At 59.5% G+C, this 20436-nt stretch overlaps 5 protein-coding genes across 5 annotated transcripts in view; 2 read left to right on the top strand and 3 right to left on the bottom strand.

Moving 5' to 3' along the window:
- Positions 1–170: 170 nt before the first annotated feature.
- On the top strand, positions 171–1499 carry ACRALDRAFT_1070081 (uncharacterized protein; the record flags this gene model as incomplete). The annotated part of the gene is made up of 5 exons (XM_071017735.1): positions 171–379; positions 449–600; positions 708–1143; positions 1218–1351; positions 1420–1499. The coding sequence occupies 5 exons, from the start codon at positions 171–173 to the stop codon at positions 1497–1499; spliced, it is 1011 nt and encodes a 336-aa protein (XP_070873264.1).
- A 384-nt stretch (positions 1500–1883) lies between these two features.
- Positions 1884–8526, bottom strand: ACRALDRAFT_2054237 (uncharacterized protein). The gene has a single exon (XM_071021701.1). The coding sequence runs from the start codon at positions 8309–8311 to the stop codon at positions 2078–2080; it is 6234 nt and encodes a 2077-aa protein (XP_070873263.1). The 5' UTR covers positions 8312–8526; the 3' UTR covers positions 1884–2077.
- On the bottom strand, positions 8356–10468 carry ACRALDRAFT_209664 (uncharacterized protein; the record flags this gene model as incomplete). The annotated part of the gene is made up of 8 exons (XM_071022790.1): positions 8356–8488; positions 8622–8668; positions 8724–8775; positions 8878–8918; positions 9019–9121; positions 9646–9674; positions 10121–10232; positions 10410–10468. The coding sequence occupies 8 exons, from the start codon at positions 10466–10468 to the stop codon at positions 8356–8358; spliced, it is 576 nt and encodes a 191-aa protein (XP_070873262.1).
- A 1722-nt stretch (positions 10469–12190) lies between these two features.
- On the top strand, positions 12191–16070 carry ACRALDRAFT_2138656 (uncharacterized protein; the record flags this gene model as incomplete). The annotated part of the gene is made up of 2 exons (XM_071024146.1): positions 12191–14825; positions 14898–16070. 2 exons carry the CDS (start codon positions 12191–12193, stop codon positions 15995–15997), a joined length of 3735 nt encoding a protein of 1244 aa, XP_070873261.1. The 3' UTR covers positions 15998–16070.
- A 1168-nt stretch (positions 16071–17238) lies between these two features.
- The window catches only part of ACRALDRAFT_2125000 (uncharacterized protein), a gene marked incomplete at its 3' end in the record, with an annotated part of 6060 nt that continues 2862 nt past the window's right edge, over positions 17239–20436 (bottom strand). Inside the window, exons 4-5 of the mRNA XM_071023891.1 lie at positions 17904–20406; positions 17239–17762 (exon numbers count right to left, since the gene is read on the bottom strand). Of these exons, the coding sequence (XP_070873260.1) occupies positions 17239–17762; positions 17904–20406 (3027 nt within the window). The remainder of the gene's footprint in view (positions 17763–17903; positions 20407–20436) is intronic.

The raw sequence follows: 20436 nt of genomic DNA, 5'->3' as shown, positions 1-20436 counted from the left end.
CCTATCTTCCTCCTTTCTTCAAGCCATCTTCTCTCTGCTCTCGTTCAACAGACAAACCTATCTTGCACTCTCTTGTGCAAGGTGAAAGAGGCATCAAACGGTGACTCGGCCGTATCACTACTCTCATCACTTTACTATCACAACGCGCGCACAGGCAGCTTGACAGGAACATGCGCTTCCTCTTCCTCATCTTTGCCGGCCTTGTGGCTGCCAACTTCCAGGAACACTGCTGGAACATTGCCATCAACACTGACCGATGGATCTATCCTATCCTCGAGATGGTCTGCCGTGACCCGCGCCTTAATGACATTTGGTACAACAAACTGGATCTGAACAAGTGCATCAGCAATGTGGATGCTTCTCTCAAGTGGGATGAAGAGTGAGTTTCCCTTTCGTCTTCCTTTTGCATTGTCATGGAAGGCCTCGCAAACTAACCTATACACTCTAGCGGCAAGTTCTCTCACTCCGTCTTTCAGCTTTCTCTCGATGAACATGGCCCTGGAATCGACCTGTCTAATGTCCACCTGAACGGTAACTGCCGCAAGGACTCTGGTGATCCTCTGTGGCCCCCTACCTGGTGGGGATGCAGCATCAACCTCTGTACGCTCTCTCTCTCTCTCTCTCTCTCTGTCTCTCACACACACTCTCCCACTCACTCACTCTCCCTCCCCTTCAATACACTCCTGACACTGCTAACACTGCCACAGCCGAGAAAGTCGAGCTCGACCGCGGCCAAGTCTCCTGCCTCGGCCACAAAGCCGACATTGAGCGTCCCACCCCGGAGGAGGAAGCCAAGCTCAGGGCCGAGATTGAGGGTGCCCAAGCTGCTGCCATTGCCGCTCGTCAAGATCATGGTTCCCCTGAGGAGGAGCAAGAGATCGAGGATGCCCAGCTTGCTGCCATTGCCGCTCGCCAAAATGATGGCTCCCCCGAGATCGACCCCTGGTCCTGCCAGGGCAGCGACTGCATCTACCGCCACTGCAACAAGGACACCTTTGCCATCAACAGCCCAGACTACTGGGGCGCCATCGCCCGCTTCAAGGCCATCTGCACCGATCCCAAGACCAAGGAGCAGTTCTGGACCGAGCTGGACATCTCGCAGTGTCTTGAGAACGACGGCGGCATCCTTCGCCCCAAGCTTGAGTACGCTTTACCTTTCCTTCTCTCCATCTTCCTTGTCCTCTTCCCTCAAGCCAAACTAACACTGACCCTCCCAGCGGCGGCTTCAACGAGACCTGCCGAAACCATCACATCCGAATCGCCGAGCGCGAGGAAGGCACCATGATCATCCTCGACAGCGACTGTCTCCGCAAGGAACAGGTCTTCCAGACCAGAGCCGCGTTCCCTCTCTGTAAGCATCCATCTCATGCATTCATTTCAGGCAAAGCCAAAGACTAACTTGTCCACTTCTCTTCGCAGCCTCGCTCGTCTGGGCCCGGAACGGCGCACTCGGCTGTTATGACCGCAGGGCTCAGATCAAGAAGAAGCTCCCCGTCTAAGAGGACATTTGGCTAGAGGTCTTGCTTTAGACGTCACCAAGGACAGAGTGTGCGTTACAGATTTGCTCTTTACTATCCCATCCACCGTGCTCTCTATTTTGGACGTTCTCCCAGGTAAACGACACCTACGATTTGATCATGGCTTTCGGCTTTCTATGGATGGTCAGAAGCGACGAGTAGGTAGCTTAGCTTAACCTGGGGTTCGTTTCTCTGCACGTAGTAAAACAAGGTGGATTGGAACACAATCAAAGTCTGCTCCTTGTGATATGCCTGTCTTGATGTCGTGTGCGGACTTATACGGAACTCTGGCATTATATACTCCTGGGATAAACAACTGCTACCCCTGAGATTGAGCTGGCAGTCAATTCGTCCTCTACAAAGTATCGCATCGCATGTAGACGAATTAATTGTATTAGTCTTTACTATATACTAACAGATCAAGGGACTGCGTATTCATAATGGGCAACACAGCCGCGACTCCTGGATCCCAGCGGAATATCCACAAGCAAAGGCCTCCTTCGCTAAACGCCTTTCCTATATCCATCCTAACTTACCCAGGCCAAACTCCATAGACGTTACTACAAACCAGCCGGCGACAACCCCCCCTCTCTCTTCCCCCCCGACTCCCCGTCCGACTGCGCCTGCTGCCCCTGCTGGATCTGCGACTGCACCTGCGCCTGTACGCTCCCCCGCCGGAGCAGCCTCATCCCCGAAAGACAAGGGCTGCTCATCACCCCCCTCGCCGCCGTCGCCGTCGTCAAAGTCGCCGTCGCCGTCGCCGCAGGCCCACCACCGCCGCCCGTCTCCCGCATCTCACCCAGCACCCGCTCCGGCAGGCCCAGCGTCGGGATACTAGCCTCCGGCACCGCGTCCAACCCGCCTGGTCCACCCCCGCACGCCGACGCCGACGCCGACGCCGAGGGGGGCTGGTACCCCAGCGCGGCGCCGGGCGTCGAGGACGTCCCCCCCGTCGCGGGAGGGGGCTGGTCCGCGCGGTCGAGCAGGTCCTTGAAGAAAGCGCCCAGGGCGTCGGCGTCGGCGCAAAACTTGACGAGTTCTTCCTTGACCACCTCGGGTACCGGTCCGAGGCCGAGCGTCGACGCCCGCGCTATGGCCTGGTTGATGCTGCTGCTGCTGCTCGCCATGTTGTTGTTGTTGTTGCCGTTGGCGCTCACCATGCTGCTGTTGCCGAGGTTGATCGAGTTGAACAGGTTGAACGTCCCGGGGTTTGGGGATGCAAAAGTCGACGTCGCGGCTGTGGATGTGGCTGTCGGGGGCGCCGAGTAGTCCGCCGGCTTGATGAACGGTGAATTGGGTTCCGGGACGCCAAAGGGCATGTAGGAACCCACAGACAGGATGCGGCTGTTCGTACCGGCGTTCGCAGTACCACCGCCACCGCCACCGCCACCGCCAGCCATCTCTCCCGCTTCCCGCGCCTCCTTGAGCTCCTTCTCGCGCGCGCTCGCCGCCCGGTTGCTGTACAGACGGTTGGCGAGGATGAGAAAGTCCCCCTCGTCGTTAATCTCCGCGATCAGCGTCCCGCTGCGGTGGATGTACTGGTTATACTGGAAATCAGGCCTGCCCCAAGAGTACTTGACGTCGACGTCGGCCGGGTAGTTCGACGCAGCCTCCTGGTCGAGCACAAAGTCAAACTTCTTGAGGATGGCCGTCTGGTACGGGTGCTTCCCCGACGCCGTCTGCAACGTAAAAGACCCGGGCTCGTAGTACGTCGTCGGCGGCGGCGTCGTCGGGGGCCGGACCGCGAGCTTGATGACAAACGGCCGCCGGAACGGGTTCGTGTCGGTAATGGTGCACGCCTCGCGGATCGGCACCTCCACCAGCCGCAGCCCGTACGCGGCCGCCTCGCGCGCCCAGCCCTCCACCGCGTCCTCGATGAGCTTGGCCGTCACGTTGAGCCAGTCCAGCCGGATGTGGTAGCAGTTGTCCGGGTTGTGCAGCCGGTCGTAGTGCAGGTCGATCCGCTCGGGCCGGTACGACCGCTTGCGCGGGTCGACGTCGTACTTGATGACCTTGCTGAGCACTACCTCGGGCTTCTTCTTGACGTGGAAGAAATTCGCCGGCCCGGGCGTCGCCGTCCCGCTGACGGGCGAGACCTCTTCTTGCATCGACATGGCCACCCGCGGAGAATCCCGCGGCGTGGTATCGGTGAGCGGCGTCGAGGGGATCGACAGGTCCCGCGGCTTCCGGGACTGAAACCATCCGGGCGGGTGCGGGTGCGGCTTTGCGTATTCGCTTGCCATTTGGTAAAAGTACTGGCCGTCCCGGAAAGGATGTCGTTTCTCGACATGAACGAAGAGGCCCCGCCCCTGTCCCTTATCCTTCTTCGACGTCGCCGCCGCCGCCGCTTCCTCCTCCTTGCCGTCCGACTTGTCGTTCTTGCTCACCATCAGCATGTTCCCGAGCTCTTCCGCCTCTTGGCGACTCTCGATATCCTCGAAATTCTCGAGGAGCCAGGTCGTCATGTCCGACCCGATGAAGCAGTTGTAGTGCAGCCGGAGATGCCACCGGCGGTTCTGGAGCTTGACGCCCCCGTTCTCCACCGGCTGCTGGATGGCCTCGGCCAGTGCCGCCACGTTCAGCGTCGACTTGCGAAACCGCTCCCGGCTGGTGACGAGCTGCCGCTTGCGGGCGTACATCTCCGTGCCCTCGAGCAAGGGGAGCGACTCGAGCTCGGCCGCTATGACCACCGACGGGTCTTCCGTCTTGTACACAATGTCCAGCGGGTTGACGTCCCGTTTCCTCCCCGACGACGAGCCGACCGTCTGGAACCGCCGCTCCGACGGGGGAACGTAGCGGTTCTTCTGCCACTGCAGCGACAGCCGCCGGAGGCCCTCGAGACGGACCTCCTCGGGGCTATCCCCGTTCTCGTTCCTCGCCACCTGCGCGTTCCGCGGGAGCATGGGGATCAGCACGAACCGCGCCCTCCAGAACCTCAGGTTCTCCGTCAGCTCGTCGCTGTGGCCCGCGAGGTACGAGTCGATGTAGTTCCAGTTCCTCTCGGGTTTCGGCGTGAGGATGTCGACCTCCTGCGTCCGGTAGGTGGAATCCAGCAGCGTCCGGATGGCCGGCTTGTAGATGGGCCCGGCGCCGTACGGCCGCGAGACCGATTCGGTCGGCTTGCGGACGAAGATGTTGACCTCGACTTCGGTACCGTTGACGCACGAGAGTTGGTGGATCGTGTTCCCCACCGACATGAAGATGCTCGTGCCGTCCTCCATGGTCTGGTTGCGCGAGAAGATGTCGGCAATCTTCATCTGCTTCTGGCCGAACGCCCGCGCCACCGACGGTCCGATGACGAGCTGGAACCCCTGCGAGAACCTCAGGCTGATGAGTTCGCGGATAAAGTCCTCGCGCGACTTGGGCTCTTCGGCCGTCTCGTCGTCGGCGTTGGGCGCGATGATGTAGGGCTGCCTTTGGTATTCGCTGTCGAACTGCGCCTTGGTCGGGAAGTGTTCGGTGGTCAGCGGCACGGCGGCCGGGCAGCACAGCGCCTTCCATTTCATGACGCGCATCTCCGACGTACGGGGGAAGACGTGCTGCCAGCGACTGTACAGCAGCGTGTCGTCCACCTTGTTGACGTCGGGATTCGACGGGTTGAGCAGCGTCAGCCAGGGCGTGACCGAGGTGTGGGGGGACAAGGTGGACGGCAGCTCGGGCATGACGCCGGCGCGGAGCTTGTTGTTGTACATTTTCTGATCGTCCTCGGCGCGTAGGTGATGCGAGTGGCGCTGATCCCGGTCGTCTTGCATTCGGTCCCTCCGCGCCTGCGACTGCATCTTGATGGAGCCGAATTTGTGCTGGCTGGCGGCCGCACCGTCGAGTCTCTGCGACGATGACTTGGACGACGTGATGGGGATGCTGGGGGTCGACGGCAGGTCCGTCAGTGTGTCCCGGGAACCCGAGCGGAACAGCGGCGGCGACAGGCGGATAGATTGAGGCGAGCTCGAACGCGGGAGCGTCGACTTGATCAGGGGCGTGGTGATGTTCTCTCCACCTCCGTTTCCGCCGCCGCCGCCTTTCTTTTTTACGTGCTCGCCGTTGGACGGCGCCTTGGCCGTCTGGAAGCTGGCTTCGGCGGCGACGACCTTGGGGGCGGCGATGCCGAAACCTCGCGCGCCGAGACTGATTTGGCGCATAATCTTGGGCGTTTTGGCTGGCGAAGTCAGCCGTGCGATGGCATTGGGGGTTGCGTTTGCGTTTGCGCTCCTGGCCGACGGCGGCGGGTGGTGTTTCCTCGACTGTGAGAGGGCGGCTCTCATGTCGGGTCGCCCGCCGCTTTCTTCCATGTTGACGGACAACTTGCGGCCGGCGGAAACAGCCGCGGAAACAAGGGGGTGACCGTCAATGACGAGCTTCTTCTCCGGTAGGGAGGTCCCGAAAAGGCCGGTGTCCTCCACGAGCTGACGGCGGGTGGACTCCTCGAGCTCGCGAGAGTGTCGGGTCTGGACGGGACGACGGAACTTGGGCAGCTTGGCCCTGGTTTCGTCGTACTCCAGGAGCTGCTTCCGCAACGATTTTTCTCCCGGCTTGGTGAACTTGTCCGGCACGAATTTCTGGAAGCCGTAGACGTGGTCGTGGAGCGAGTGGGGGACCCGCTTGCCGGGGGCGAGGGCGAGGGCGACGGCTTGAGCGTCCTCGCCCAGGCGGCGTGCGGTTTTGTGCAGCAGTAGGTTATGTGAATCGTTGTAGTGGATGGGATAGTTCGGATCGGCGTGCAGCGGGGTGGTCTCGATCTCGTTGGTCTCCAGGACGCTGCGCATCTGCAGGGCGTACATCCTGGCGCGGATGGCGAAATCCTCACGGACCTCGTGCTTTCGCTTAGGGTCCTCGGCGACGGACAGCGCAATGCCCTGGTAAGACAGCGCTTCCTCGGAGGTGCCGGTCCAGTAGGACACGTGGAGCCACTGCGGAACAGCGTAGCACCACTCGTCCTGCGGGCGAGACGAGGACGAAGAAGACGAGTCGCCGTGTCGTGCAGCGAGGTCCAGGCTTTTGGTGGCGGAGGGTGACAGGGAGCCGGAGAGCGACTGGTAGCTGCCGACGATGGGGGTGGACTGGCCGCCCTGGCGATGGTACGGGGTGTTGGACGAGGCGGTGGCTGCGGCGTCTCGCATGCCGTCTCGAGTCCGGCCCGACCTGGTGCGGTACAGACCCGGGGGCGGCGACTGGGCGGCAGACGAAGGATGGGGATTGCGGTAACGGAAGAGGGGAACCGAATGAAGCGGCATCTTAGGCATGCAAACGAGGTCGATTCCGATGCCGTTCCCGATGAGGGCCTCGGTGGTCCGGCGCAGGGTTTCGTATTCGACCTCGAAGACGCCGGGCCCCGGGCTGATGATGACGATGGAGATGCCGGTGCGCATCAGGTCCCTGTCGATGTAGTCGTGGGCAAACTGCGACGAGGCCAGGTTGATGGCCTCGAGAAAGTTGCCGTACATGGACAGCGACGACTCGGCCTTGACGCGGTCCGGGGCGACGGGGTCTGCCCCGGCGGCCCTGGCGGCCTCGTTGACCATGTGGTGGTGGATGCTAATGTCGCGGCGGAAAAAGTTGAAGCCCTTCTTGAGCTCGTAGAGGATGGTGGTCCACTCGCCGCTGGCCATCTCGCTGACGACGACGCGGTAAAAGTCCTTGTAGGGTCTCCGGTCGGCCGAGGAGGACTGGAAGCCGGTGTAGTACTGGCCGTGCGGGGATTCGGCGGCCAGCTCGGCGGAGATGCCCGTGTCGTACTCGACGCGGGCGAAGAGGACGATGCTGACGAGGTGCTTGACCTTCATGGCGACCCATTTCTTGAAGAGGGCCGGGAGGAAGCCGTTGACGGCCTTGTTGAAGACAATCTCGCCGGACCCCTCGGCGTCAAAGTCCCACATCTCGCGGGCCATCTGGATGAAGAGGACGTAGCGGGCCGACTCGCTGCGGAAGATGGGGCGGGTGTCGCGGGTGAAGAAGGCCGAGTGGGCGCGGCGGCCGTCGACGAAGACGGCGGTGACCTGGGCCTTGATGGTGCCCATGAAGAGGAGCGACTGGCCCTTGTAGACGGTCCTCTCGGCCAGCTCGCCGATGGCCATCCTCCACATGTCGGCCCGGGAGAGGTACTGGTCCTTGAAGGCGAGTTCGACGTGGGAGGCGGCGGTGGCGGGGCAGGCGGCGTCGACGGGGGTCAGGAGGACCTGGGAGCCCTTTTTCATGCCAAAGGCGTCGGCGACGTGCTTCATGACGTAGATTTCCATGTTGGGGTGGCGGGTCTTGAGGTCCTTGGAGATGTCCTTGACGACGAAGAAGTATCGATTCTCTGTCGGCTCGGTGCCGTCGGACTGGTAGCCCCGGGCGGTGGCGGAGGGGTTCAAGGTGTTGTTGTCTCTCGGGGTTTTGGGGGTTTTCGGGTGGGTGTCCCCGACGCCGAGGCTGAGGCCGCCGACACTCACGGAGCTTCCGGCGGTGGAGCTTGCACACATGTCGGGCTGGTCGGGCTTGACCAGGGTGATGGCCATGAGACTGCCGGCGACAATCTCCCCGTTGAAGATGTCGAGGTTGAGGAGGACGTCATCGCGGCTGTAGCCCTCGTTTACGGTGACGGTGCAGCGCCTCTCGGGGCGGCGGTGGCAGAGGGAGGCGGAGGACTGGTCACGACGTATGGTGGATGCGGTGGAGGTTGTATCTGGTGAGCGTGGGGAGTCGACGGACGAGGAGGTAGGCGGGTCGGCGTTGGGGTGTATTGCGTTCCCACGGCTGTGGCTTCGGAGGTGGGACCAATTCGGCCCTTGGACATAGGGAGGGCGTTTCGCGGACATTTCGCGACATGGAGACGGTCAGCAAAGGGGGATCGAGTGGTTCGTCATTGGGTGCCGGGAGGGTCAGAGGTGGTGGAGAGGCGGGTGGGCAGGTTTGTCGGATAGCCAAGACGCATTCTCGCGTGGTTCACTTTGGGGCGGTCATGAGTGATTGTCTGTCGTAAGAAGAGCGTTGAGCTTAAAGGATGCAATACGGTAGACGGGGTGGTTGTGTTGTTGGTGATGATGAAGGTCGAAATATCATGACGGGGTTGGTGGTTGACTAAACTGACGTCGGCAGAATGAGTTCTGAGGGGGAGCTGCTCTTCACCGCCTGCCGTGTTGGTTATCCCCACTCGGCCGTTTGATTATGTAATTCTGTGACAGGTACGTACCTACTGTATTCGTATGTAATTACCGGCAGTCATCTTACTCGCACCACGACCCACTCTTTGTCGGAGCGGACGCGTATTACCACGTGCGGTCTTGTACATGTACATACCGACTCATCTCCTCTGCTGGGCCGGACGCGTATCACCACGTGTGGTTTTTGTACATGTACATAATACCTAACACCTATTTCCTACTCTCGACCAGGCGCACGCGACACGGCAAGGCAAAGTCCCGACTACATGGGTAGGTGGTTGGTGATAACGGGAGTGGGCTTTGCGTCAACGGTCTGATGAAGGTCCCCGGATTTCCAGAGAGGCCAATTCTTATCAACAGACTACTGCGGGTGAATGCGAGTAGGTAGGTCGGTTGTCGTGCATGCTGCAATCGGGGACGATCTCACCAATCCACATGCCAACTTGGAGCTCGGACGTGGATACGCTGTATCATTGAATGAGAACCACACACAAATCCGGGACGAGTACAGGTCTGGTTTGGATTTCAAGAAGCGGGTTCCACGTGACTGGACTCTGGAATACAGGGTGAGTGATGGGGGAGACGTGGCGAAACGATGGAGAGTACAGTATATTCGACGGAACGACAGACAAGAGGTAGAGAGGTGCAATGGTGTGTACCAGCAGGAGTGGAATCAACTCTTGACCGCTTCACCAGCGTGGAGACAGTGATGTCTCGCCTGGTCGGAAGCTTGGGGTCTGCCAAGACCTGGGGTTTTGCAAGCTGTTCTAATGCGACTTGCTCCCTGGTGTTTCCGAGATCAAGCGGAGTAAGGATACACGGATAGGTGTGGAATTCCGACGCTCTCTTCGAGTCTTCTACACCCGGGCCAAGAGGTGACGGTCAGTAAGATGTCGGTTAGAACCTTCAAATCACATCGACGAGGGATTTCAAAGGGTCGACCACTTAGACCAATCATGCTACTGGCAGTATACAGCTTTTCGAACTACTGGTCGATGATGACCACGTAGTCAGTCATCTGTGTGGCACACCGACTGTATGTCCAGTCCTGGCTGTGCGCTATATATTAGCCCGCACCCTCATCGTCGTTGGGCAGTCTTCGTCAAGACGCAAGAAATACTGGCAGCCACGGCACTGATATATTTGACCTCTTGCTCGTTGCTAGTGCTTATTCGTGCCACGTCCCAAGGTCGTGCCGTTCCACACCGACCTAACGTCTCTCGGTGCCCGGAACAAGACAGTGGTAATAATAAGCGGGGTTCGTGATGGTGTCAGTTGAGCTTCCCGTCTAGAGAGCTAAAGCCTTACTTCGTCTAGGTATTCGGTATACTCAACGCTGTCCTCATTCACGCCTGGTTGTCGCGGTGATTAAAGAGGCTACGGAGCACGAGTACGGTATTCTACTTACTAATGTACCGAATACTTACGGGAGTCGTGACTAATTAGGCCTGTCCCTCTTCCGACCTTGGCTTCCCCAAGAGGTAATACCGGCAAGAGGCCAAGCGGAGGCAGCCGCAGGTCGAGAAGACGGAGGACAAGTACCGGGATACCCCAGTCAGTATACAAAGTACCTGTACTAGGTACAAGGCGAGTTCCGAGGGGATATCCGATAATCTTATCTCACGCCTGTCAGTGTCACTGTGGGCGGTTGGACTGCAATGTAACTGGGCGCTTTCCTCTCTGCAGCTGGCCCCACTCGTAGCTCTCACCGCAATTTCATACAACGGGCCATTAGGTACGTTGTACGTTGTACCTCTTCATGACATCTGACAAAGGTGAAGAGGCAGCAGCAAGAAACAACTCTGCTTTCATCTTACTCGTCGATACGCGGATGCTACCTCACGTACATATTATTACTATACCTTTGCATACAACGTACTCGTGGGATAATCTCTGCATCTCAGATCATGACGATGCGACGACAGCATGTGCAAGACGAAAGGTACGTACGTTGTACTCGAGGTACGTGTACGTGGTATCGTTGTAGTGTACGTTGTACGTTGTACTCGTCAAGGTACTCAGGTACTCGTCCAAAGTCGATTCCCTTCATCTCATCATCCATCATCAGCAACCTGCCGACAACAGATCAACTTACCTCGCCACATATACGCCCATTGCTTCATCTTCTCCTATAGTAGTGTAAGAGCACGGATAAAGACGACTTGCCTCAAGCCAAATGCCAATCTTCCGCGTTTACAACGTATACTGGTCTTACATACCTACGTTGTAGTGGTACGTTGTAGTTGTACATGAGGTACCTTTGTACCGGTACGTACCTCCACTCAACCCCCACCCACTGGTCCCGTGTCTGCCTCCACGCCCACAATTTTTATTTCCCTTTGCATAATCATCTCCCAGACTTCACTCCACTTCCACTCCCACTCCCACTCCCCTTCTTCACTCCCTGTCCCTCGAAATCGACAACAGACGCGCGAACCGAACACGCCAATCGTCCTGCACTCCACTCAACCCCCGCGTCTACCATTTCTCCATTCGTTACAATCTACTCTTCTCACGAGCATCGGAGGAGGGGACAGAGAGACGCCTCCTCTTCTTCCTCCTCCTCATCTCCTCTCCCTCCCTCTCTCTCTCTCTCTCTCTCTTCCTCGTCTTGAGAACCACGGCTTGGCTTTCCTCGGCTTCCATCTTAAAGCTTGCCAGAGCTGGTAGACGCTAACCGACTCCGAACTCCCGGTCCCTGACTCGTCATAGCCCCCTCCCATTGTCCCCACGTCCCACCAACCCAGGGTCTGGCCAAGTTCCCGTTTGCCGTCTACGAATACTTCGTACCGAATCGCCCTTTTCTCTCCTTTCCACCTCCACGGCCGACATTCCAAGGAAGACGAGGGCGAGGGAACACAGGTTGAACGAACGTCTATTTTACGAGGCCTCTTGTCACCTTCGACTCACGACTAACGAATCCGTCCTCGTGATCAAACGACAACATCTGCAGCCTACCGCCAACGACTGCCTGTACCAGTGCCCGTTCGTTGCGCCAAACCTACCGTACCAGTAGCCACGAGCTAGAAGGAGGGGTGGCGGTCAACTGGTCTTGACGGCCGACTAGACCGGCAGCTACTCAATCGATCCAACGATTTACATAAGCTTCGTTGTTTTACCCACACCCTCACCTCGTTCTATACGCCCTTTATTCCTATTCTTATTTTACTTCTCACACCGCCGCTTTTCAAAGCCTTCTCTCAACTCCCGTCTCTGGACCGACTCATCTGCCTCTGACGCCAAACGACCACCATATTGACTCCCTCTGCTCTCACCGTCCATCTTCGCCTGACCATCTCACTGATTCCTGACCACCCTCCGACGACCCTACTCATGGAATCCCCAAAGGATGTCCCGGATCCGACATTGCCTCCCACACTGTTGAGAATGGCATCTGCTCTTGTCTCCTAAGAGAAGACGCCCAATCCTGCCTTGCGGCCGTCTGCTTTGGGCGAACCCATCAAAGCCCTTGTCGCCGTCGTCTCGTCTCACCCTGAATCGAATCCCCCCGGCCCTCCTCCGCCCCTCCCAGCCATGTTAGGGAAGCTCTTCAACCTGGGCGCCGCCCCGTCTACTCACCCGACTCCGCTTCAGACCAACCTTGCCCGTCCTCACCAAGTCTCTCTCGAGTCCGTCCAAGAGGGCATCCACACCCGCCACCTTCTGTACCCCGACCCAGACACCTTGTCCCACCACCAGAATGAACAAGTCTTCCCCCTATCCAGCGCCAACGCCCCTCACCCGGCTCTCGTCGCCAGCCCCTTCGACTACGACGCCGACATCGACCTCGACATCCGCCACGTCCGCGTCCTGATCATGCAAGATGCTGCCGGGCCCTATCCCTCCCAGCTCTTGTTCGACAGCCATGGCCCTCCCTCCGCCGTCTCTCCCTCTTCTCCCGCCACCACCAGCCCCGTCGATTCCCAGAGGACCCCCACCTTCCCCCGAAAGTCGAGCCTCAGCCAAGCCTCGAGACCGTCGGCCGTCCAGCCCGACAGCCCCCAGCCACGCCATCATAGCCAGGGCGCCTTTGACCGTCGTTCCTCCATGCACACCCGGTCTCAATCCTCCGTCGAGTCGGAGATGCACCGTGCACGACGCGAGTACCACGACGAGATTGCCGCCTTTGCCAGCTGCACCTTTGGGACCTCCGAGCTGATGGCCTACAAGGGCACCTCCACCAAGGTCCACATCGTCCCGGGGCCGTCCGACAACCGCGTAGACTATGCTGCCTCTGTCATTGGCGACGGCCGCGGCTCCATGGGGAGGTCGAGCATGCGCTCCAGCCGACTGGCCCAGTCGTACACCTCCGACTCGGTATCACCAGCCCACCCTTCCCCCTCCTTCACCTCGTCCAACTCGGCGCCCCGATTCGGTGACAGAAAGAAGATCCTCATCACCCGGCTATTCCCTGCGGTCCTGCCGAACGACGACCCCGAACCCCGAACTCCCGCCGACACGCCTCCCGCACGATGCCCCGACCACAGCCCGTGCTATCCGGCCCTGGATGATCATGTACCCAGGAAGAAGCCGCCCCAACCGAAACAGAAAAGAACCCCCATGTATGCCGTCGTGCTTGTCATCCAACTCCCGCCTACTCCGCCTCACATGATGCCCATGCCCATGCCCATGGCCCCACCGCCGACCGCGTCGGCCACCCGCTCTTCGTTCCGTGGCGCCGGCCCCGGTTCTTTTACCGAGCAAGACTCCTTCCCGTCCTCCCTGAGCTCGGCTCGCCGCTCCGGGTGGTCCATGGCGGGGCCCGGCTTTCACGACTCTCTGGATACTTCCTACTCTACCGACCTGGAAGATCGGATGGACGCCATCACCCAGCACTGGGATATCATCATGCGGACCCTGACCCATCTCCAGTCCGTCGTCGCCACCACCTTGGGCGTCCTCCTCAGGCAGGAGGACCTGAACTCGCCAGATCCTTATACCGCTCCCCCGGTGGCTTCCTTTGTCAGCCGGGCATCCTCGTTCAGCCGCAGGGGGGGCGACGAACCCCCCGTATTCAAGCCGCCCAAGACCAACTCGAAACTCATCGCTCTCCAGTCCCAGAGGCTCCAAAACGACGAGATCATTACCCAGGAAGCCGCCGCCGCCAGGGCCAGGGTGGTCACGGGGCTTCGAGCCCAGAGGGTCATCACCGGACAGGGCCGATGGGGCATCTGGCGGGAGGAGGCCAGGTGGGTGGTGCGCATGACCGGCGACAGAGACCACGGACAAGTACACGGCCACGGGTACGGGCACGGCAACGGTCAAGGATTCTTCTTCTACAACCTGCTCACCGGCTTTCTGGCCACCCACACGGATTGGCTCCAGGCGCTGGCCCCCCCGGCCTACCGATGGAGGTACTACGAGCAACAAAAGGCAAAGGGCGACGAGGATTTGTTCCTGCCGGCCCGTACCGTCATTATTTCCCAGGATAAGATGCTCGCCCGTCGTCTCGTCTTCCTCCTCTCGGCCTTCCTGCCCGCCAATCAGCCTACGTGTCCACCACGCCCGCATCGCCCGAGCACCTCTACCACGTCCACCATGGGTGCGCCGTTTTCGCAATCCCCGCCGTCCTACGTCGTCCCCGCTCTTCGGGAGGAATCTCTGCGTCGCAAGATTAACCGCCGGACCGGGCTGCGGCGAGAGTCGCAGTCGCAGTCGCACTCTCGTACCGCGAGCCAGACCGCCGCAACACGGCCTTCTGGCGTCCCGCACTCGCTGGCCCACCTTGCCATGGAGGGCCGACACGAACGCCGCGTGTCGGACGCCGGCTCGATCCGATCCAGCCTTCCCATCTCCGGCAATGATCCCGGGAGCCGGAAGAGCAGCGCAGCCACCACCTCGACCATCACCCAAGAAACGTCGATACCGCACTTTTCCACCATCCACAACGTCGAGGACCGCCACAGGCCGCGGCCCGAGAGCAGTAGCAGCATCGCCGCCGGCGACCTGAAACGTTCCCTCAAGCGAAGCGAAACATCGGGCCACGCCAGCACCGCGAGCACGAGTTCCCGGGCCTCCGGTTCGCGATGGGGTAGCATGATCAGCGGTCTCTGGGGCACCGCATCACGGAGCGACTCCATCAGTTCCACCCGCCATGATGAACCCGGCAGCGGCAACAATAACAGCAGCAGCAGCAACAATCCGACTTCGCCGGTCAAGCCCTCGTCGAGTAGGCCTGACAAGCTGGCGCAAATGGTTCACGAGTCGCCGGCGGTCATGGAGCCACCGCAGCGTAGGCGAGAAGGAGGAAGGCGGCACCCCAGGCCGTCCGTCGACACGACACGGCCCGAGGCGGTCCGTGGCTTTCCGGACAACGAACAGGCCCTCATTGATGACGAAGAACCCGAGAAAGTTTCCGAGATGGCAATCTTCCCCGGGAGGGCACCACCTGATCCCGTGGGTCCCAGCCCGTTCCAGTCGCCCGTGAAGACCACGGTCAACCCGGAAGACGGCGTCATCGACGTCGACATTGCCTTTCCGGATTACATCACGTCGTTTGAAACCGCCGTGAGCTCACCGTCCAGTAGCGGCTATCTCTCGGCGCACACCCCCGGCTTGGGGTCCGGGTTGGAATACTTTGAGCACATGTCTCGCGGTACCACCGACGGGGACCTGCCGATGAACGTTGCCGGTTTCCTGCAGCGATTTCACCAGGACTTTGTGCTGCAGGCCGTTCCCCCGCACGATGATCTCATGGACCAGATCAAGGACTCGATGCGGTCCGAACCCACCCCGCCCGTGATGGCTCCCTCCCCAACCGCGGCAGACGATCATCCCCCGGAAAGATGGGTCGACGTCAGCTCGACCATCGTAGCCGACACAACAACCCAGTCCATCACGCGACTACGCTACCGCCGCCTCGTGCGGCCGAGAGACTGGGCAGAAAGCTCCGCCGGCTCCAGCGTCTACAGCGGCGGCACGCCCGTCCTCGCCCCCTCGGTCGCACCGTACGAGACCCAGCTCGAGGAGGAGTTCATCGAGGAGCCCATCGCCGCCTTTGACGACACCCTGGCCGACGCCGTCGAGCGGGTCATGGCCCTCGGCGTCGATCCCAGCAAGCACAGCTCGGCCGACTCGTCCCGGTCCACCAGCCAGGCGCGCCAGCGGTCCAGCAGCGACACGTCGCGCTCTGACGGGGCCGCTGGCCACTCGGAGGTGCCGCGTGGTGGGTACAAGACGGTCGTGCTGTCGGCGCTGCACGATGTTATCCGGGAGGTGACGGAGCAGCGGGATCTGGAACATCAGGCGCAGGGAGGCCGGGGGGTTGTCGGGGGACTAAAGGAGAATGTCCTTCGCGAGGCGGTGCGGTCGTGGGTGGAGTCGATGGAGCCGAGCGACTGACCGGAAGGGTGCGATTTTTCGCAGCACGGCTTTTCTCGTCTTGTTTTCCTCTTTTTTCTTTTTCACCTCTCTTTTCTTTTTCACCTCTCTTTTCTTTTTCACCTCTCTTTTCTTTTTCACCTCTCTTTTCCTTTTCACCTCTCTTTTCCTGGGGGCCATTGTCGTTCCTTGTTCGTTGCCATGTGTGGAATTTCATGTCGGCGATGTTGGCGCACAGAGAGACCCCGATTCAGTACCTAGTGATACCCCCCTTTTTCTTCACGAGGACGTCGACCTCGTTTCTCGGTTCTACGTTTGTCCCTTTTCTTTTTATTTTCCCTTCTTTTTATCAGACAGGAATTCGGTGGACAATATGGACGGACAGTGGTGGCTACATATGGAGTTTGGCGGTGATGCAGCAGTGATGGGGACGAGAGCGCAACACAACACAACATGGAGTTGTTATTTTCTTCTTTGCTGGTTGATGAGTATCAGGAGCAAGGAAATTCACTGCGAGGACTAGAGAAACAAGGAAATGAATGGCTTAGACAAAGGCTTACTTACTTGGCTGAGGAACCCAAACTTGCTTGGTCTATTTGCTCGTCTTCTCTTACTGCCCTGAATATAGCTCTGCCTCCCAGAACACGGGAATATGAAGGCATACAACTTGAGGCACTATTAACTCTCACGACTGAAGGACCGAGTATCAGTCAGTCTACGACAATCATCGCCCCCTATTCATGCTTCCTCCGTATAAAGGCAAGTCAGGTCAGGTCTCTCCGTCTTGATTGTATTGTTCATCAGCAAATAAACTGCGTGCAACTCGTCTTCTCATCTCAAAGCCAGGTTCTCTTCCCATCATGCAATGCCATGAAGATAGATAACCACAACTCAACTCCCTCCCTCAGCCCAATAAGAAAGACGCCATAAACCCCTGAACGGTGACCCCCACGCGGCTCTTTCGCCCCTCTCGAACCCTTGTATGAATAATAAGAGGCCAGAAACAGCCCTCGTCTTATGTGGAAACGCCCCGGGGGAGAAGAACAGGATAATAATGCCTCATCGTTTCCCCCCTCAGTTGCAACCATAATATAATGCCAGCTTGCATGCCCCATGTCTCGTAGTTCCTCTCGAAATGCGTCCTTTTGTGAGGGGTATGTCTAAATGGCCAGAAGAAGTGAAGAAAGGAAACGAAAAGAAAAAGATGACCTGGCAAGTCGATAAGACCTCCCAGACTAAAACCAGTCCGAATCAGAGTCCATATCCCCATCAGCATCGTCGTCCTCCACCGGCAGCGGGTTCTTCCTAGGACGCCCGCGTGGTCGAGGCCGCGAAGTAGACCGAGCCCGCTTCTTTCGTCCGCCGGGCACCACAGCCCCGGCCTTGCGCTTCCTGGCCCGTCCGTCGTCGTGCTCGCCGTCCCCTTCGCCCCCGCTAAGGACGCCGGGGTCGTCGCATTCGTCGTCGTCCTCGTCGGCGATTCGAAACTCCTTGTCCACGTTCATCATCTCCACAAACGCCCGGCACGTGGCCATGATGGACTCCTTCGACGCGAGGCCCTCCATGTGCGACGCCACCTCCTCCCAGAACTTGTCGCCCGTGACGCCGGGTACCTTGACTGGCGACTTGGACAGGTCTTTGGACGCCGCCTTGCCCTTTGTCTCGCGGCGGTTGGCGCCCAGGCCATAGAGCTTGCGGAGATATGTTCGCGCTTCCCACAGGCACAGGAGGATGATGGCGCCAGCTGTCATTTGGCGGAGCCGTTGGGGGTCGACGTCGAGTTGATCTACCAAGTTTGTCTCTGTTGCCGGCGTCTCCAGGGCCTGACCGTCCTGACCGGCCTGATTGACCTGATCATCCGGACCGACCTGATTGACCTGACCATCGGGACCGACCTGACCGACCTGACCGACCTGACCGACCTGACCGTCCGGAGCATTCGCCGGCTCGGTCGCCTTTTCCATATCTCCTGGCCCCGGTGGCGGCGCCTGCGTCTCGCTAGGCTGGTCGACGTCCATGCGAACATTGAAAATCTCCGTTTCGATAATGTGGGCCAGGTTGGACCCCGTAGACGTGACGAGCTTCTCCATCGCGTCCACCGTCGCCAGGACCTCCCCCACCGTGATGTACTCGAAGAAGGCCATGTTCTCCACGACGAAACGCGAAAACTCCACATGAGGCGGCATGGTCTGCGTCGCGTCCAGTGTGACCGGATCAAAATCCACCTGGTTGACCAGCTTTCCCAGGAACCTCTGTCTGTTCTTCGACTTGCTGATCTTGAGCACTTCCATCAGGAGGTGCAGCTTGGGTTGAAACGTCGGGTTCGTAGTCGCGCCACGAGCATCCTTCACTATATCCCGCTGGTAATTGAACGCGCATTGAATGGCCTTGGCGTACTCGCGTTCAATCACCGTCTCGTGCTTCTGGTGCAGCGAACGGTGCTCCAGGTAGGCCACCTCCGAAATCCGCCCCACCGGAGACGTCTCCAACGTGATGAGCGTGGTGCCGGTTTCCTTGGGGTGGACAAGGCCTTGTCGACTAATGCTAGCCAACACCTCGACCGCCAGCAGCGCATGGTCGTCCAGCGACGACAGGGCGATCCGGGTGATCTGCTTAAGGAATCTCTGGGTCGTGCCGCTCGCCACGTCGTCGTAATTGGTGCCTCCCATCACCGTCAAGTTACGCTTCTTCCCCCCCGTCTCCTCATTGTCGTTCGCAGGATGGCTCGCGGCTTCCGAGCGCCGCTCCTCCGCAAACAAGAACTCTCGGAAGGACCGCAAGATTGCGGATTCGAGGACCGGTACCTTCTCGGAGAACACCTGCTCGAACCGAGTATACACGTTGGCCAGGGTGTAGTTGCGCGGGTGAGCTTGGCAGATCTGTCCGATGGCCTCGATCGCCGCCCTCCTGGCCTCTTGCGGCTGGCCGGGATCAGCCCAGGGCGCCAACTCGTCCACCATGAGCTTCGTCACCGAAGTGCCCTTCCAGTTGGCGAACATGGGCCCCCGGAAGACCGCCAGTTCGGAATCGAGGTCGCAGTGCTTGCCAACCATGCCGACAATCTCCGCGTATCGGGCAAACGTCCGGACGTTCTTCTCGCTGGTGGGGAGCTTCCGGAGTTTCACCGTGCCGGCAAGACTGGATCCACCCAGGCGAGCCAGCGGGGTGCGGTTGTCGAGCAGACCGGCAATGATCCAGAGGCAGGCCACGACGTCGTCGAGGAGATGCTTCGTCACCTTGGTGATGGACTTTTGGAGCTGCTCCCTGACTTCTTTGAGGAACTCGGTGTGCTTGCCGGAAAGCTGCGGCAGTACCTGCCTGTATATGACAGCCACGGCTTTGAACACGGTCAAATCGTCGGGGTTGTTGAAACTAGCGAGATGCGGCTTGAGGAGCCGGATCTCTTCAAAGCTGAACAGTTTCGGGTCCGCCTTGGCGAAGATCTGAAGGACGTGGAGGGCATCTCGGCCGTGCGGGATGGACGGATCGTCCGAGTCGAGAACGTCGATCAGCTCGAACATCTTCTCCACCAGCTTGACGCTGACCCCAAACGGACCGTTTTGTGTCTTATTCGGCGAGCTGAGGATGGCTTGTAGCACCTTGTCTAGGACAGTCCCGACGTTGCCGGATTTGACCGTCTGGATCATCAGGGCGACATGGTCGGTGAGGGACGACTTGTACGCGGGCGTGTCCTCGGCATGATAAAAGGGAGAAAACCAGACCTCCTCCATCATCTGCCGCGCCAGGTCTCGAACGCCCTCGTCCGGGTCGTGCACGCGGTGGAGCAGATTGTTGGAGATGGCGCCGCGCGCCTCTTTGGTGTGGTTGCGCAGATAGATGTCGCGCGCCAGCTTCATCGCTCGTTTCCGGACCCCTACGCCGCTGTCGATAAACCGATCGAGGATCTTCTCCAACATCCTCATCTCCAGTTGAGGCCGTAGCTGGATGCACTTGCCCATCAAGCCAATGGCCGAGTCACGGACTTGGGGCGACGAGTCGTTGGAACAGTTGAGAATGAGCTGCACGACCACCGAATCGCCGTCGAGGATGGCGGGATCCGTCTCCAGTAGCTGGTTGATGCTCTTCAAGCTCTTGCTCCGGACCGTGGCCTGGTCGCTCGCCATGGCACTCAAAAGGACGTTCAGCATGGAGCCGAAGTGCTCGCAGAAGAGGGACCGGAGGAGAAGGATGGAGTACGATAGCTTGGCCAGATTCGACGGGACGGTCCTAAAAGTGTATTCGTTTGACAGCCACCTCCGATAGTCGATCATCATGCGGAGCCGGTATGCCAGCCGTCCATACTCCCGGTCTCGTCCCGGGTCCTCCTCGAGGGCATGGTATCCCGTGAACGTCTGGTGCGCCCATTCGGCGATCAAAAAGGACATGGCACCCCGTAGGTGAGGATCATCGGCGCAGCGCTCCTCGAGGTACTCGAGACATGCGCGATACGGTCCCGTCCA

The sequence above is a fragment of the Sodiomyces alcalophilus genome (genome assembly GCF_042370955.1).
Source record: "Sodiomyces alcalophilus JCM 7366 unplaced genomic scaffold ACRALscaffold_6, whole genome shotgun sequence".
Lineage (NCBI taxonomy): Eukaryota > Fungi > Ascomycota > Sordariomycetes > Glomerellales > Plectosphaerellaceae > Sodiomyces > Sodiomyces alcalophilus.
The sequence above is the reverse complement of the archived record's forward strand: the minus strand, read 5'-3'. Positions and strand labels throughout refer to the sequence as shown.